The following is a 17,888-nucleotide window of genomic DNA, read 5'->3' on the forward strand; positions in this document are numbered from 1 at the left end:
GCCGGACACCCACTTACACTTTCACACACACACACACACACACGTAATCACTGAGTTAGAAATGTTTATTCAGCCGTCAAAACCACAGTAACTGCTTCGTATACAGGGTAGTCCATTGATCGTGACCGGGCCAAATATCTCACGAAATAAGCGTCAAACGAAAAAACTACAAGGAACGAAACATGTCTAGCTTGAAGGGGGAAACCAGATGGCGCTGTGGTTGGCCCGCTAGATGGCGCTACCGTAGGTCAAACGGATATCAACTGCGTTTTTTTAAAAATAGGAACCCCCATTTTTTAATTACATGTTCGTGTAGTACGTAAAGAAATATGAATGTTTTAGTTGGACCACTTGTTTTCGCTTTGTGATACATGCCGCTGTAATAGTTACAAACATATGGCTCACAATTTTAGACGAACAGTTGGTAACAGGTAGGATTTGTAAATTAAAATACAGAACGTAGGTACATTCGAACATTTTATTTCGGTTGTTCCAATGTGATACATGTACCTTTGTGAACTTATCATTTCTAAAAACTCATGCTATTACAGCGTGATTACCTGTAAATACCACGTTAATGCAATAAATGCTCAAGAAAGAAGAAACAGCCAAACAAATGAAACGGCTAAGGACGACTACAAGATTTGAACTAAAGTGATCCAATAGGGTCGTAAAAGCAATAAAAAAAAAAAATGCTCAAAATGATGTCCGTCAACCTCAATGCATTTGGAAATACGTGTAACGACATTCCTCTCAACAGCGTGTAGTTCGCCTTGCGTAATGTTCGCACATGCATTGATAATGCGCTGACGCATTTTGTCAGGCATTGACGGTGGATCACGATAGCAAATATTCTTCAACTTTCCCCACAGAAAGAAATCCGGGGACGTCAGATCCGGTGAACGTGCCGCCATGGTATGGTGCTTCGACGACCAATCCATCTGTCATGAAATATGCTACTCAATACCTCTTCAACCGTATGCGAGCTATGTGCTGGACATCCATCATGTTGGAAGTACATCGCCATTCTGTCATGCAGTGAAACATCTTGTAGTAACATCGGTAGAACATTAAGTAGGAAATCAGAATACATTGCACCATTTAGATTGCCATCGATAAGATGGGAGTCAATTATCCTTCCTCCCGTAATGCCGAACCATACATTAACCCGCCAAGGTCATTGATGTTCCACTTGTCTCAGCCATCATGAATTTTCCGTTGCCTAATAGTGCATATTATGCCGGTTTACGTTGCCGCTGTTGGTGAATGACGCTTCATCGCTAAATAGAACGCATGCAAAAAATCTGTCATCGTCCCTTAATTTCTCTTGTGCCCAGTGACAGAGCTGTACACGAAGTTCAAAGTCGTCGCCATACAGTTCCTGGTGCGTAGAAATATGGTACGGGTGCAGTCGATGTAGATGTAGCACTCTCAACACCGACGTTTTTGAGATTCCACATTCTCGCGCAATTTGTCTGCAAATAATGTGCGGATTAGCCGCTACAGCAGCCAAAACACCTACTTGGGCATCATCATTTGTTGCAGGTCGTGGTTGACGTTTCACTTGTGGCTAAACACTTCCTGTTCCCTTAAATAACGTAAGTATCCTGCCCGTTGGGCATTTTGATCACAACTGCCATATATCAACTCGATATCGACCTTTTCCTCAATTGGTAAACGGACCATTTTAACACGGGTAATGTATCACGAAGCAAATACCGCCCGCATGTTACGTCATACCACGTACTTATACGCTTGTGACTATTACAGCGCCATCTATCACAAAGCGAAAAAAGTGGCCCAACTAAAACATTCAAATTTCTTTACGTACTACACGAATATGTAATAAAAAGTGGGGGTTCCTGTTTAAATTAACGCAGTTGATATCCGTTTGACCTACGGTAGTGCCGGCCGGAGTGGCCGTGCGGTTCTAGGCGCTACAGTCTGGAACCGCGTGACCGCTACGGTCGCAGGTTCGAATCCTGCCTCGGGCATGGATGTGTGTGATGTCTTTAGGTTAGTTAGGTTTAAGTAGTTCTAAGTTCTAGGGGACTGATGACCACAGCAGTTAAGTCCCATAGTGCTCAGAGCCATTTGAACCATTTGAACCTACGGTAGCGCCATCTAGCGGGCCAACAACAGCGCCATCTGGTTTCCCCCTTCAAGCCAGACGAGTTTCGTTCTTTGTAGTTTTTTCGTTTGATGCTTATTTCGTGAGATATTTGACCCGGTCACTAGAAATGGACCACACTGTATATCGTACTTGTGAATCAGAACTAACTCTTCGTCCGCACTAAGTAACGAGTACTATCGACAGCGGTTCTCAGGTCGATGTCACATTTGTAGGTTTCTAGAAGGCTTTCGTCACCGTCCGGCACAAGTCAATTCTAGTCTAATTCCGCAATTATGGAGTATCGTCTTAGTTGTGCTACTGGATTCGTGATTTCCTGTCAGAAAGGTCAAAATTCGCAGTAATTGCCGGTAGCTGACGGAACTGATGTCTGTCGTTCGCCTAGGCCCTCTATTGTTCTTCATCTACACAGGTTGCAACAGGTATAAGTGCAGATTAAATGAAACAACAAGTTTTCTGTTACCAGTCACTGTTTATTTACCTCCACGACGCGTTTCAAAGGTTTAAACCTTCATTATCAGGTTGATTTACATTTTTTAGTAAGACATTTGTGCTGTGTTACGATATTTTGGATGAACTTGTGGCAGTGCCTAGTGGAAAAAAACACTATTTCAGAACACGGTTTTGGGTTTCTTTTGACAAAAAATTATACGTATATCTAACGGTAAACATAAAATACGTAAAATAGAGTACCTCCAGTGGCCATAGGTTCCTTTCGCTGTCGTAACACATTACACGTATACTGTCATACTTCGTAAACAATTATGGCGTCTGGAAACTACTGGGTGCAAGGATCGTATAACAGAAGCGATAACATTATCGCAAAGTACAAAGAATATACATCCGAACAACATTGTTACAGAATAATTTTCTTGAAAAGCTTTCGAGGTGTTTGTTTTGAGGTGTCGAATACATGTGTTGGAATACATACTTCAGGTATTATATAAATCCGATTCTGACAAGTTAAAATAGGTTAAACTTCATACTCGTTTATACAAGCAGGTGAAATGTTAAAATAGCTTAAATTTCATGTTTGTTTATACAGTCAGGTGAAATGTTACAAACTTAAAATAATCATATTGGCTACTTCAGTAAAATTACACACAAATCAAATAAATAACAGTTGTGATTGGGATTAATAGATAGATATGAAAGGCTGGAGGTAGAGGGAAAGCAAGAGACATCTTTTCTACCAATGCTAACGTGAGACAAGGTTGCATTCCTCTCCAGTATTGTTCAGTGCATTTAATGAAAACGTTGTCGGGCTGGTTCTCGAAGACTGGTATGACAGCATCGTTGTATATGGCAGAAAAATTAACATCTCAGGTATGCAGATGACGCTAATAATTGCAACAGACGAGCATCAACTGGAAACCATCATGCGAAAGTTTACCGAACAAAACAGAGAATATGGTCTTGAAATCAACTACACAAAGACCAAAGTGATAACTGCAGTTTGCCATAATGACAACAGACCTAACATCACAAGATTTTCTGATGCTGGAGATTGCGAACTTGAGATACATTGGTGAATTTCGATTGCGACAAATTCTACAGAAAAACTTCCTCGCATCTGGAAGGGCTCATCAATCACTGTCAAAACAAAGTTCACCCTCGTCCGAACTCTAATCTTCCGTATCGTGACCTATGCAGCAGAAACTTGGACGATGAAAAAAGCGGATGGTTGCAGGACTGATGCTATGGAAATGTCGTGCTATAGAATATTACTTCGAACATCATGGACAGCACGTCGAACTGATGAATCGACCCCGAGGTAGCTCAACATCAGGACAAGACATCGACTCTTGTCAACCAAAATCAGTTAAAATATTGACATCACATTGTCAGAAGGCAAGAGGCAATGGAAAGAACAGTTATAGAGCAAAAGTCGACCACTGAAAACCTAAATGACGCACGCGCGCCACTTCGGTGGACAGACTAAATTAAGAGCCTGACCGGAATGGGCTTGGAGCAAGCAAGTTACCCTACCCAAAACAGAGCATCGTGGAGGCAGGTCTGTGAGGGGCTTACATGTGATGCCATTCAAAGAGAGAACATCACAGAGTCTGAGTCGTGGTACATATTTTTAACTTGTCGCTATGAACAACTTGATGAGGAAAATTTAACTTATCAAGGTAACAAATTTTCTCAAATTCCCTGAACTTTAGTACGTATCATGTTTAACCCTAATGAGGCACTAATAGCTACTGTCTCCTTCTTTTGCAGACCCGTATCAGATGTTCGGGCCTACAAGCAGCCGCCTCGCCAGTTCAGGTAAGCCAGTTTGATGCTAACACAACTACCAGTCCTATCTCTTCATGCAGATGCAAGGAATGAAAATTTTACGAAGCGTACAAGGTGCGTGGGTTAGGTTCTGCGACCCAGAAGTGCATGTAATCAGCAAAATATTATGACCGTTGGCTTTCACATTTTAAACAGGGCACAGTGTCCAAGTTTTAAGCAAGCATCTGCCATGAGACACACTTCTTCCGCGTTTCGGGTATTAGAATGAACTTCTATCAGTAGAAGCCGAAGGTCGTACAAGAAGTGACAAACGACGTTCATCGGTAATACTGAGCTTTCTGCCAACAGACAATTATTATTACAAACGCGGGAAATGATTTCTGGAAGAGTCGTCGGTGTTAGGGAAATCATTTTTATCTCATGTTACGAGAACGGACAAAATTTTCGTTACGAAAATGAGCAACCTCCATGGAGTTTATTAACGCTCTCTACAGAGCTGCAAAGTGACATAATACTGTGTCGTTTCGTCTCACGCGGTACCTGGGCTCCACTTTTTCAGGCACGAAGAGATCACAATGAGAATGATTTTCAATTATTACGATTAAATTATGTATTCGTTTTCTGCATGTGCGCTGCACAAGTTTCTAAACTTTACAAAGAGTGGTTCAACAAGATGGTGCAATGCTACAAGTACAGACCGAAAAATCACTTACTGGTAGCTGTGCAAAACAGGTCTGGTAACCTTCCCGTCTCAGAAAGCTGTGATATTTTCATGACCAAAGACGCCACTGAATTTGTCAGTTTCTGACTTTTTCCTTGTGAAGATGAAAGTCATCAGGTATACCCGTGTCGGCGAAGGGAACAAGACTGAAGACATCGGCCGCTACCACAGCTCAAAAGGTGAAAGCGAGAAAATTGGAACCAACGGGCAAACGTATACGAAGAAGGCGCTATATATAAGACATAATCTTCAAACGCAATTATCCTTACGGATTCATAGCGAATTTTCCTTTCGCGTTCCGACAAAAGTTTTTCATTTGTAGCACTCTGTTTCGAAGTGATTAGCATAATAAGAAGCAAAACTTTTGTAGGGTGTTTAGGAAATATCGATTTTTTGAGGGGCTCTGAAGAAACTGAGGGACAGAAATACCAGCAAACAGTGGCGAACATATTCCAGGCACGCCTTTTGGGTAGCAAGTAGATGGGACTAGTAAGAATTTGTGCCCACGTAAAAGATCAATCATTTCTGCTATTTTACACTCCATCATAGCGTCAAACAGTAACGTGACAGCAGGGGAGTGCGCCGCGCCCGCCCCGAGGGGTCGCCGGAAAGCGAGGGTTGCGGAGGGAAAAGTTGGGAAAAAAGTCATTGGCCTGGGCGTCGCTTTGTCGGCTCCCGGCGCGCCGTCCATTAGCTTAGCAACAGCCTCTTTGCCGGTCCCGTGAAGCCATTGTCCTCGCCGAAGCCTGACCGACCGTCCCCTTACTGCGGGGGCGTCTGACTGTGGAGACATCGATGAGTGTGCCCGCCCGCGCTGATGCCGCGTGGGGAGGAATCGACGGCTGCTCAGATATCTACCATGAATCTCATAGAGATTCGGAAAGGCGCTGCACCACATCTGTTCTCAAGCCGTTTCGTTGCCTACAAGAGATTCCATAGCAGGTTTATCACTTACGTCACATAAGGCGTATACAATAGAAGTTGTTAACTGCTTCTCTTCTCGATTTATCGCGAGTTTTATCTTCTTATGTTTTGGCCTAAGGTGATCCATAGCGTGCCTCACCTAAGTAGTTAACGAAACAGTGGAACCGCAGAACCCTCTCGTCGTACGATGGTAACGCCGATCGCTCTTGCGCTAGGACCGTCGTTTATTAACGTGTACCGCTAGTGCAGTTGCCCAGGCTTCATAGATTAAAAAAAAGATCTTCGGGTAATTTTTAAATGTAAATTTATTCATGTATCATTAGTCACAAAGAAATGGAGGTAGACTTCCCAGGTTGAATGGAGCACGTTATAACTGACAAGAAGTTGCCAAAACAATGGTGCCCTAAAATCTTTAACGTGAGCTAAAAGGGACAACAAAGTATTCTGTTATGTCATACAACACACTGTCAGAATCACACTTGTATTCATAAAATTAGCTGCACCCAGAAGCACCAAACTGATCCAGTGGGGGGGGGGGGGGGGGGGGAATGGTTCAAATGGCTCTGAGCACTATGGGACTTAACATCTGAGGTCATCAGTCCCCTAGAACTTAGAACTAGTTAAACCTAACTAACCTAAGGACATCACACACATCCATGCCCGAGGCAGGATTCGAACCTGCGACCGTAGCAGCAGCTCGGTTCCGGACTGAAGCGCCTAGAACCGCTCGTCCACCACGGCCGGCGATCCAGTGGAAACTGGGTGGGTATTTTGCACACCATCAGCTATGACAGTGATTACTTTTGTACGGACGGTTTGGCGCTCATGGAGTGGGGCCGTGATGTGCCCATCAGTTTTTTAACAGGGCCCCAAACGGCAGGTCAGGCAGTACGACAGTGGATAGCAACAATAGCAACACCTGAAAGTGTACTATATCCAGGCGACATCTTTGACAACATGTTATCCAGCTAGATGACGCCCGGAGGGGCCGGATCATGGGGCTGTGGGTGGCTGGGTGGACCTATCGTCGTGTCGCACACCATGCTGGTCGTACAGACACCACCAATGGCTGTTGTTGGTGTAAATACTGGGTGATAAAAAGTCAGCATAAATTTGAAAACTGAATAAATCACGGAGTAATGTAGATAGAGAGGTACAAATTGATACACATGCTTGGATTGACATGGGGTTTTATTAGAACCAAAAAAATACAAATGTTCAGAAAATGTCCGACAGATGGCGCTTCATCTGATCAGAATAGCAATAATTAGCATAACAAAGTAAGAGAAAGCAAAGATGATGTTCTTTACAGGAAATGCTCAATATGTCCCCCACATTCCTCAACAATAGCTGTAGTCGAGGAATAATGTTGTGAACAGCACTGTAAAGCATGTCCGGAGTTACGGTGAGGCACTGGCGTCGGATGTTGTCTTCCAGCATCCCTACAGATGTCGGTCGATCACGCTACACTTGCGACTTCAGGTAACCCCAAAGCCAATAATCGCACGGACTGAGGTCTGGAGACCTGGGAGGCCAAGCATGACGAAAGTGGCGGCAGAGCACACGATCATCACCAAACGACGCGCGCAAGAGATCTTTCACGCGTCTAGCAATATGGGGTGGAGCGCCATCCTGCATAAGCATCGTACGTTCCAGAAGTTGTTTATCAGCCAGGCTGGAGATGATGCGATTCTGTAACATATCGGCGTACCTCTCACCCGTCACGGTAGCAGTTACAAAACCAGAATCACGCATTTCCTCTGAGGAAAAAGACCCGATAACGGTAGATGTGGTAAATCCAACCCATACCGTGACTTTCTCCTCGTGCAACGGAGTTTCCACGACAGTTCTAGGATTTTCGGTAGCCCAAATTATGCAGCTGTGGGCGTTGAGAGACCCTCAGAGCGTGAAATGAGCTTCGTCGGTCCACAACACGTTACTCAACCAATCGTTATCTTCCGCCATCTTTTGAAACGACCACACCACAAATGCCCTCCGCTTCACTAAATCGCCAGGTAACAGTTCATGATGCCGATGGATTTTGTACGGATAGCATAGGAGGGTACGCCTAAGTGCCAACCAAACAGTAGTGTATGGAATGTCGGAGCGACGTGCGACTGGACGACCGCTGACTTCCCCGTGCATAGACGAACCCACTACAGTCTCCATTTCTTCCTGAACTGTCTCAGCAGCATTACGCCTTGTGCTCGGTCTGCCACTATGGGGTGTATCGTCTAGACAACCCGTGGCTTCGAACTTCGAAATCATTCTCGCCACAGCTGCATTTGTCTACGGACCTTTACCCGTTCGAATCCCCTTCCTATGACGATAGGATCGTAACAGCTTCACTAAAAGTGCCTTTTCAGGTAACGTCAACATGCTGCGACTGTTGGCGCATCTGATTCTCTCCCTCATTACAGCTCTTTTTATACATGATTGTCATGCGCAGTCACTGACGTTTTGCTGTCCAGCGCCATCTGTCAGACATTTTGTGAACTTTGTTTTTTTTTTTTTTGTTCTAATAAAATCCCATGTCATTCCAAGCATGTGTGTCAATTTGTACCTCTCTATCTACATTATTCCATGGTTTATTAAGTTTTCAAATTTATACTGGCGTTTTGATCACCCAGTAGATACAAGGAAGACATGCATGCATGACGTGTAGGATTTGGACGTCTGACACACGCACACACACACACACACACATAAACCAAAAGGAGAGAGAATTGACGGACTGCCTGCTATGTGCAAACAGATCCAACGGTAATGGCAGGGGCTACTCACTGGGATGTCCCGCCTTCCGTGCAACATCTCATAAGTACTAGTACCACTGGCGGGCTGCTGCATATCGCAGGGCTCACCGTTTCGACGCCTGCCACTCACAGACACGCTCGGTAGAGCCTCACTCGCCTGGTGTCCGCAACGGCGGACATGGGACTCAGTAGAACGGCAACGGGCCATCTTTAGTGACGAGTCCCGCTTTTGCCTTGGAGGCAGGTCCCTGTCTGGAGGGGCAATGGATGGCGACACGAGGAGGGGTTAGTGGATTTCCTTCACACGTCCCGTTATCCTAGTGTTATAACGTAGGGAGCGATATGCTATGGTGCCCAAGCACCATAAGTGTTTCTAACTCGCTCCGCGACAGCCACACGGTATGCTGAGGAGGTCTTGAAACCGCTGGCTCTGAATGTTCGTGAATGTCCACACTTATCCCCTATTTCAGCAGAACAGTTCTCGTCCGCGTACCACTGCCACCATCCGAGCATGCTTTGCAGCTGCAGATAGTCTCTCATGGTCAACATCACCGGATCTCTCCCTAATAAAGAATGTGTAGAGTGCCACGGAGGATGCCATCAGGACTCCACCTGAACCCAACAGTCTGTGGGAACTGCTGGCTCAGATGCAAGCAGCATGGGTTGGGGACTACATCCGAGACAATTCCATGGCGCGATGTCTGGATGCTTGTTTTCAGGACCATGGGGCACCACGCTGCATTAACACGTACGTTTATGGCCATGTAGCACAATAAATATTGGTCTCACAGAGCTGAAAGTGTAATCATTTCGTATGTGTATTGTCATCCACACGCCTGCTGACAATGATTGAAATCCTCTTTGTCCCTTTGGGTGCTGCTCTTTTTTATGACGATCAAATGAAACTGTATCGTTCAAGAAACCTTTTTCCAGTTTCAAATACCTGTGATTGTATATATGCAGACGTAGTGGCTTCCTTCAGTCCGGAACTACGCGGCTGCTACGGTCGCAGGTTGGAATCCTGCCTCGGGCATGGATGTGTGTGATGTCCTTAGGTTAATTAGGTTTAAGTTGTTCTTAGTCTAGGGGACTGATGACCTCAGATGTTAAGTCACATAGTGCTTCAAATGTGTGTGTATTCCTATGGGACAAAACTGCTGAGGTCATCGGTCCCTATACTTACTCCCTACTTAAACTAACTTATGCTAAAGACAACACACACACCCATGCCCGAGGAAGGACTCGAACCTTCGGCTGGAGTGGCCGCCCGATTCGTGACATGGCGCCTCTAACCGCGCGGGCACTCCGTGCGGCCATAGTGCTTAGAGCCATTTGAACCATTTGAAACATAGTGGCTTCGCACAACTGCATGGACTACCCTAACGAGGCTCGCTCCTCAATCTAAATTCCGAGATAAAATGGCCTGAGGCGTGAATGGGTATTTTGATTGAGGAGGGAGGTGTGCTAGTGTAGTCCGTACACTTGTGCGACGCACCTGTGTCAGGCTGGCGTAGTGGTTAGCACATCTGCTTAGTGAGCAGGAGACTTGGCTTCAAATCCTGGCCTCGATACAAATCTTTCATCGTCGCTTCAGTCTGCATGTATCTATCATAGATGTTTGAGACTTGGAAGGGTCTTTGGGACCATATACTTGTAGTTTCATTTGATTACAGACCTATGCCTGGGTTTCAGGCAGGATTCCCCGTTTCGTTCGATACTGAGGTACTGTCCCAATACACTTGGAGAATCTCTGTAAGCTGTTCGAGTTTAGGGGGAATACCAAGTGGGCTGAGGCATGAATGGGAATTTAGATTAAGGAGGTAGGCACTCAAGAGTAGCAAAGCCACTGTGCCAGGGTGGTTCATCTGTATACTGAGCGTGGACCCGGGTTCAATCCCGGCCTTCGTACAGATTTTCATTCCTCTCTTCAGTCTGCATATATACAGCATAAATAAACTAACTTCAAGGCAGAAAATATGAAAAAACAGTCTGATTCCTTCACGACAAATAATTCTTTAATATTTTCTGATAACATAGCGCCTGGTTGGAAGCGAATATGATATAATTTTGATAGAGGACCAGAGCTATGGCACAACTGCACGAACTGCACTCTGGAATTTCCTTTACCGATGTCCTGCCTTAGACACATGTCAACTTGTATTTAAATGTCATCAGTACGTATTTATCTGTTCAGTACTTTATAAATAATATGTAGCGTTCAGCATCAGAACTGCACCAACCCACACGGATTTATAAAGAGGGTTGTAGTGCCGGAGACAATGTGGATAAGATACTTCAGGAGTTATTTAAGTTGCAATGCACGACAAGAAGCTCGAAGTCTTTACGAAACAGTCCCGAAACGATAACAGGATTCAGCATAGAAGCATAGAAAAAATAGTAGTACATAGATGGGGTTCACTTTCTGTAATGTAGTTTGTGGTGGTTTAATACTAATTTCATTTCATATCGTTTTACTGTATTCACTATGCTGTATTGGTCATTTTCCTTTCTGAAAATAACTTCATTATTTTAATTTGAACGATCCTGGATTACAATACAGTGTACCTTACTTTTGTAAGTAGCTGCATTTAGGATTCAATAGGGAAGATCTACTTGAAACAGTAATAAATTAAAAAAATTAGGAAATGGTGAAAAAGGAGGAATGAATGGAAAAAAAAATTGCAGAGGCCTAGGTTATGCGAAATCATAAGTCCTTAACTTGATATTTTCTTTTACTTACGTGTCAGTTTGTCCATAAATTTACAGTCCAATAGGTGGCGGCATTGGACGGCAGCTTTGAGCGCTCGCCGCTGTTGCAGGCTCCGGGCAGATCCAGCTGTGGCAGTTCCTGCTGGAGCTGCTGTCCGACTCGAGCAACGCCAACTGCATCACGTGGGAGGGCACCAACGGCGAGTTCAAGCTGACCGACCCGGACGAGGTGGCGCGCCGCTGGGGCGAGCGCAAGAGCAAGCCCAACATGAACTACGACAAGCTGAGCCGCGCGCTCAGGTCAGCACCCGCAAGCCGCCAATCTTCTTGTTGTTGTTTATTGTCATTGTTGCTCTTGTTGTTCTTGTTTTTGTTGTTGTGATTTCCGTCCAAAGACTGGTTCGACCCAGCTCTCGTCGCAACTCAACATTGTACAAGTCTTACGTATTTACATAACTTCCATTTAGACCTCCCAAGTATATTAGTGCCATAGACTCTCTCTATAATTTTTACTCTCAACCCTTCGAACCATTACCAAATCAACAACAGGCTCATGGCACAGAATGCCTCCTATCAAATTATCCTTCCTTTCAGGCAAATTGAGCCATAAAGGCATTTTCTCCCCAGTTCAACGTCGTACCACTTTATCACTTACTGAGTCTATCCATATAATCATTATTCTTCTTTTTCGCCACATTACAATAACTTTCACATTACTTCTGTCTCTCGTACTTATCGCAAACTTTTCACTTCTATACAAAAACTTTCAGAAGACTCCATAACCTTCAAGTATACAGGGTGTTACAAAAAGGTACGGCCAAACTTTCAGGAAACATTCCTCACACACAAATAAAGAAAAGATGTTATGTGGATATGTGTCCGGAAATGCTTGATTTCCATGTTAGAGCTCATTTTAGTTTCGTCAGTATGTACTGTACTTCCTCGATTCACCGCCAGTTGGCCCAATTGAAGGAAGGTAATGTTGACTTCGGTGCTTGTGTTGACATGCGACTCATTGCTCTACAGTACCAGCACCAAGCACATCAGTACGTAGCATCAACAGGTTAGTGTTCATCACGAACGTGGTTTTGCAGTCAGTGCAATGTTTACAAATGCGGAGTTGGCAGATGCCCGTTTGATGTATGGATTAGCACGGGGCAATAGCCGTGGCACGGTACGTTTGTATCGAGACAGATTTCCAGAACGAAGGTGTCCCGACAGGAAGACGTTCGAAGCAATTGATCGGCGTCTTAGGGAGCACGGAACATTCCAGCCTATGACTCGCGACTGGGGAAGACCTAGAACGACGAGGACACCTGCAATGGACGAGGCAATTCTTCGTGCAGTTGACGATAACCCTAATGTCAGCGTCAGAGAAGTTGCTGCTGTACAAGGTGACGTTGACCACGCCACTGTATGGAGAGTGCTACGGGAGAACCAGTTGTTTCTGTACCATGTACAGCGTGTGCAGGCACTATCAGCAGCTGATTGGCCTCCACGGGTACACTTCTGCGAATGGTTCATCCAACAATGTGTCAATCCTCATTTCAGTGCAAATGTTCTCTTTACGGATGAGGCTTCATTCCAACGTGATCAAATTGTAAATTTTCACAATCAAGATGTGTGGGCTGACGAGAATCCGCACGCAATTGTGCAATCACGTCATCAACACAGATTTTCTGTGAACGTTTGGGCAGGCATTGTTGGTGATGTCTTGATTGGGCCCCATGTTCTTCCACCTACGCTCAATGGAGCACGTTATCATGATTTCATACGGGATACTCTACCTGTGCTGCTAGAACATGTCCCTTTACAGGTACGACACAACATGTGGTTCATGCACGATGGAGCTCCTGCACATTTCAGTCGGGGCGCACCAATTCCATGGCCTCCACGCTCTCCTTACCTCAACCCTCTTGACTTTCATTTATGGGGGCATTTGAAAGCTCTTGTCTACGCAACCCCGGTACCAAATGTAGAGACTCCTCGTGCTCGTATTGTGGACGGCTGTGATACAATACGCCATTCTCCAGGGCTGCATCAGCGCATCAGGGATTCCATGCGACGGAGGGTGGATGCATGTATCCTCGCTAACGGAGGACATTTTGAACATTTCCTGTAACAAAGTGTTTGAAGTCACGCTGGTACGCTCTGTTGCTGTGTGTTTCCATTCCATGATTAATGTGATTTGAAGAGAAGTAATAAAATGAGCTCTAACATGGAAAGTAAGCGTTTCCGGACACATGTTCACATAAAATATTTTCTTTCTTTGTGTGTGAGGAATGTTTCCTGAAAGTTTGGCCGTACCTTTTTGTAACACCCTGTATATTAGAAATTAACAAATTTCTCTTTCTGATTGTATTTTGTTTCCCGATTTACATTTTCTATCCCCTTTACTTCTACCACCAGCATTTATTTTGATGTTCTGTTAATTAAACTCCTTACTTTTCAGCGTCTCATTTTCTAAACTAATTCCGTCATCACTGCCTGTCTTAAGTCGCATATATTCCACGTTACCTTCGTTTTACTTTCATTTATATTTATCTTTTAACCTCTTTTCAAGACACAATCCATTCGATTCATATGATCTTCCAAGTCCTTTGTCGTCTTTAACAGAAATACCGAGCCATCATCAAACCTTACATACTTAATTTCATCCTACAGCACAGGACCCTAAATCTTCAGCTCTACGGCTTAGAGCAACGCGTCTTACTGTTCTCAGTGACACATTAATACTCTGTTATCCAAAATTAAGGTATGGATAGGTAAAGTAAGCTATAATACCAACCACTTAGTCTACATGAATGAAAGTCCCGGAGCTTGTTGCTAGAGGTCTCCAGTCGTGCAAAGAAAGTTGGACGTCGCATAGCCAAATGGGATTGGCCTCGCAATATGAGGCAGGTGAGGAAACGGGAAAAGATAGTATAAGTCAGCGAGGAGTTACGGTGCACTACGGTGATGTACTTCATTCCAACATGGCCCGGAGACAACATTTGGATGCCTTACCACGGAAAGAGACATCGGGAAAACAGACGAAGAACATAGTATGACGAAGAGTTTGGTGTTGCTCACAGCACTGTTTACCTTGCGTGGGAAGCACTGAGGACAACCGTCACTGATGCCCGAAGGGGAAGAGATTGTGGACCACGGCCAACTAAGAGGTGCATTCAAGTTCTAAGGCCTCCGATTTGTTTTCTAATTAACTACTAACCCTAAATCGATGAAACTGGCGTTACTTCTCGACGTAATCGCCCTGCAGACGTACACATTTTTCACAGCGCTGACGCCATGATTCCGTGGCAGCGGCGAAGGCTTCTTTAGGAGTCTGTTTTGACCACTGGAAAATCGCTGAGGCAATAGCAGCACGGCTGGTGAATGTGCGGCCACGGAGAGTGTCTTTCATTGTTGGAAAAAGCCAAAAGTCACTATGAGCCAGGTCAGGTGAGTAGGGAGCATGAGGAATAACTTCAAAGTTGTTATCACGAAGAAACTGTTGCGTAACGTTAGCTCGATGTGCAGGTGCGTTGTCTCGGTGAAACAGCACACGCGCAGCCCTTCCCGGGCGTTTTTGTTGCAGTGCAGGAAGGAATTTGTTCTTCAAAATATTTTCGTAGGATGCACCTGTTACCGTTGTGCCCTTTGGAACGCAATGGGTAAGGATTACGCCCTCGCTGTCCCAGAACATGGACACCATCATTTTTTCAGCACTGGCGGTTACCCGAAATTTTTTTGGTGGCGGTGAATCTGCGTGCTTCCATTGAGGTGACTGGCGCTTTGTTTCTGGATTGAAAAATGGCATCCACGTCTCATCCATTGTCACAACTGACGAAAAGAAAGTCCCATTCGTGCTGTCGTTGTGCGTCAACATTGCTCGGCAACATGCCACACGGGCAGCCGTGTGGTCGTCCGTCAGCATTCGTGGCACCAACCTGGATGACACTTTTCGCATTTTCAGGTCGTCATGCAGGATTGTGTGCACAGAACCCACAGAAATGCCAACTCTGGAGGCGATCTGTTCAACAGTCATTCGGCGATCCCCCAAAACAATTCTCTCCACCTTCTCGATCATGTCGTGAGACCGGCTTGTGCGAGCCCGAGGTTGTTTCGGTTTGTTGTCACACGATCTTCTGCCTTTATTAAACTGTCGCACCCACGAACGCACTTTAGACACATCCATAACTCCATCACCAAACGTCGCCTTCAACTATCGATGAATTTCAGTTGGTTACACACCACGCAAATTCAGAAAACGAATGATTGCACGCTGTTCAAGTAAGGAAAACGTCGCCATTTTAAGTATCTAAAACAGTTCTCATTCTCGCCGCTGGCGGTAAAATTCCATCTGCCGTACGGTGCTGCCATCTCTGGGACGTATTGACAATGAACGCGGCCTCATTTTAAAACAATGTGCATGTTTCTATCTCTTTCCAGTCCGGAGAAAAAAAATCGGAGGCCTTAGAACTTGAATGCACCTCGTACAACAACAGATGACCTCTACACGGCGCAACAGACAAGAAGAAATACACATTAAACAACAGGTGCAATTGCAACCACATTTAATAGGGCTGTAAAGCACGCAATCTCGCTCACCAAAGTGGCACGGCGAATGCATGGGGGTGGTCTCTTCCCCTAACGATCAGTGCGTTGTATTCGGTTGACACCAGCCCATTAGCGGTAACGTCTGTGGTGGTGCCAAGAGCCTAGCGACTGGACTAACGAGGAGTGGCGGTGTGTGCTCTTCTCGGATGAGTGCAGATTCAGTCTGACTAGTCATTCTAGATGTATCCTCATATGTCGAAAGGTGGCAACACGAATTGCTTCCATAGACATTGTAGAACATGATTGTTTTGCTGGTCGGGTGTTATGGTGTGGGGATGCATAATGTTACATGAATGCACTGATCTTCAGAACTTTGAACACGGTACACGCACCGGTCAACGTTATTATGACACAGTACTCCTTCCATATGGGCGACTTTCCAGAGGTCCATTCGGCATTTTCATTTTGTGGATGTCAGTGCGTACCACATCGGACAGCGCAGTTGGAGGAACTCTGGGACCCAGATGTTAGGCGAGTGGACCGATCTGTCCGTCCCCCCGACTTCAATCCCACCGCGCACGTGTGGGATGTGGTGAAGAGACATATTACAGCACATCCAAATACACCAACAGCGGTACAAAAGTTGTCAACCGCTTTGGTGGAGGAATGGAACGCCCAACCACAAGAACTCCTTACCAATCTGTGGCCAGCAAGACAACACTTGAAAAGCATCATTGCTGACCGTGACGATCATATACTCTATTGAGAAGTATGTCCCGTCATTTTTAATGTCCAGGGGACCTTTATAAATGCGGTGACTGCACTGTAATTAATGTCTTTGAACAAAACTGTCATTTTTGTCGTTTCCAGTGTGAGTTTCTACCCAGCAGTGGAGTGGGTACTGATTATAGGCACTACCGGAAGTATTGCTGTGAGGACCGGTCGCTAGTCGCGTTTGGATATTTCAGTCGGTAGAGAACTTTCCCGCCGGAGGCAGAGGTCCCAGGTTTTAGTCTCGGTTTTAATCTGACAAACAGTTTCAAATCAGCACTGAGCGGTGAAAATTAACGCACAGCGTCATACGTTCAGAAGCTATTTCTTTCTAATGAGAGCTTCATATTTTTGTCTTGCTTGTAAGGGTGTGTACATGACAAATACCGAAATGCCTAGAGAACACCAAATGCGCACAGTGAAGCCCTATGGTTGCCATCTAGTATTAGGATGTGCAGAACAGGAACGTGAATCTGTAGCTCTCTGCAGAGAAGCGGAGGACGCAGCGAAGAGCAGCCGGCATTGGTATGCGGTGTGGCGGCAGGGTGCGCTGATCCAGACCGAGAAGGGCCCTGGGGGCTCCACTTGTTGCTGCGGCACATGCAGCGACGCTGCGCTTCTGACATACGTTGCAGGCGACTCACTACCTGGTCACATTTCTTTGCCCACGATACACTGCTGTCCATTAAAATTGTGACGCCAGGAAGTAATGCAGATTTTATTACTTGTTGTGAATAAATAGTATAATAGGGAGAGTACGTGATTAAATTTGCAGGTGATTTGAATGTATACAGGCTGCGAAATTTGGTACACAGGGCTGTCGACTCTGCCAGAAACAATAGCTCTGCCCTGATTGGGCATCTATTCTAACTGAGCTTGGATGACAGATAGAGGTGCATCATTCCATGCTGCTTCAACTTTATGACGGAATTCACCAATCACAGTGGCTTCTGAGTAACGACGTGGCAGCCTCTCAGCAACCCATGGTCAGATGTTTTCACTGGTTGAGAGATGTCGACAATGTGTCCAACACTTCTTGTATCGAAATATATCAGGACAAAATAGGTAACATGAGATACTACGTTATCTTTTTGAA

The 17,888-nt window shown here is 45.1% G+C and overlaps 1 protein-coding gene across 1 annotated transcript in view; it reads left to right on the plus strand.

Moving 5' to 3' along the window:
- Window positions 1-17,888, plus strand: part of LOC126236049 (transcriptional regulator ERG homolog) — a 300,731-nt gene that overhangs the window by 202,490 nt on the left and 80,353 nt on the right. The window contains exons 4-5 of the mRNA XM_049945092.1: window positions 4,358-4,405; window positions 11,593-11,782. Of these exons, the coding sequence (XP_049801049.1) occupies window positions 4,358-4,405; window positions 11,593-11,782 (238 nt within the window). The remainder of the gene's footprint in view (window positions 1-4,357; window positions 4,406-11,592; window positions 11,783-17,888) is intronic.

This window comes from Schistocerca nitens, chromosome 1, assembly GCF_023898315.1.
Source record: "Schistocerca nitens isolate TAMUIC-IGC-003100 chromosome 1, iqSchNite1.1, whole genome shotgun sequence".
Classification (NCBI taxonomy): Eukaryota; Metazoa; Arthropoda; class Insecta; order Orthoptera; family Acrididae; genus Schistocerca; species Schistocerca nitens.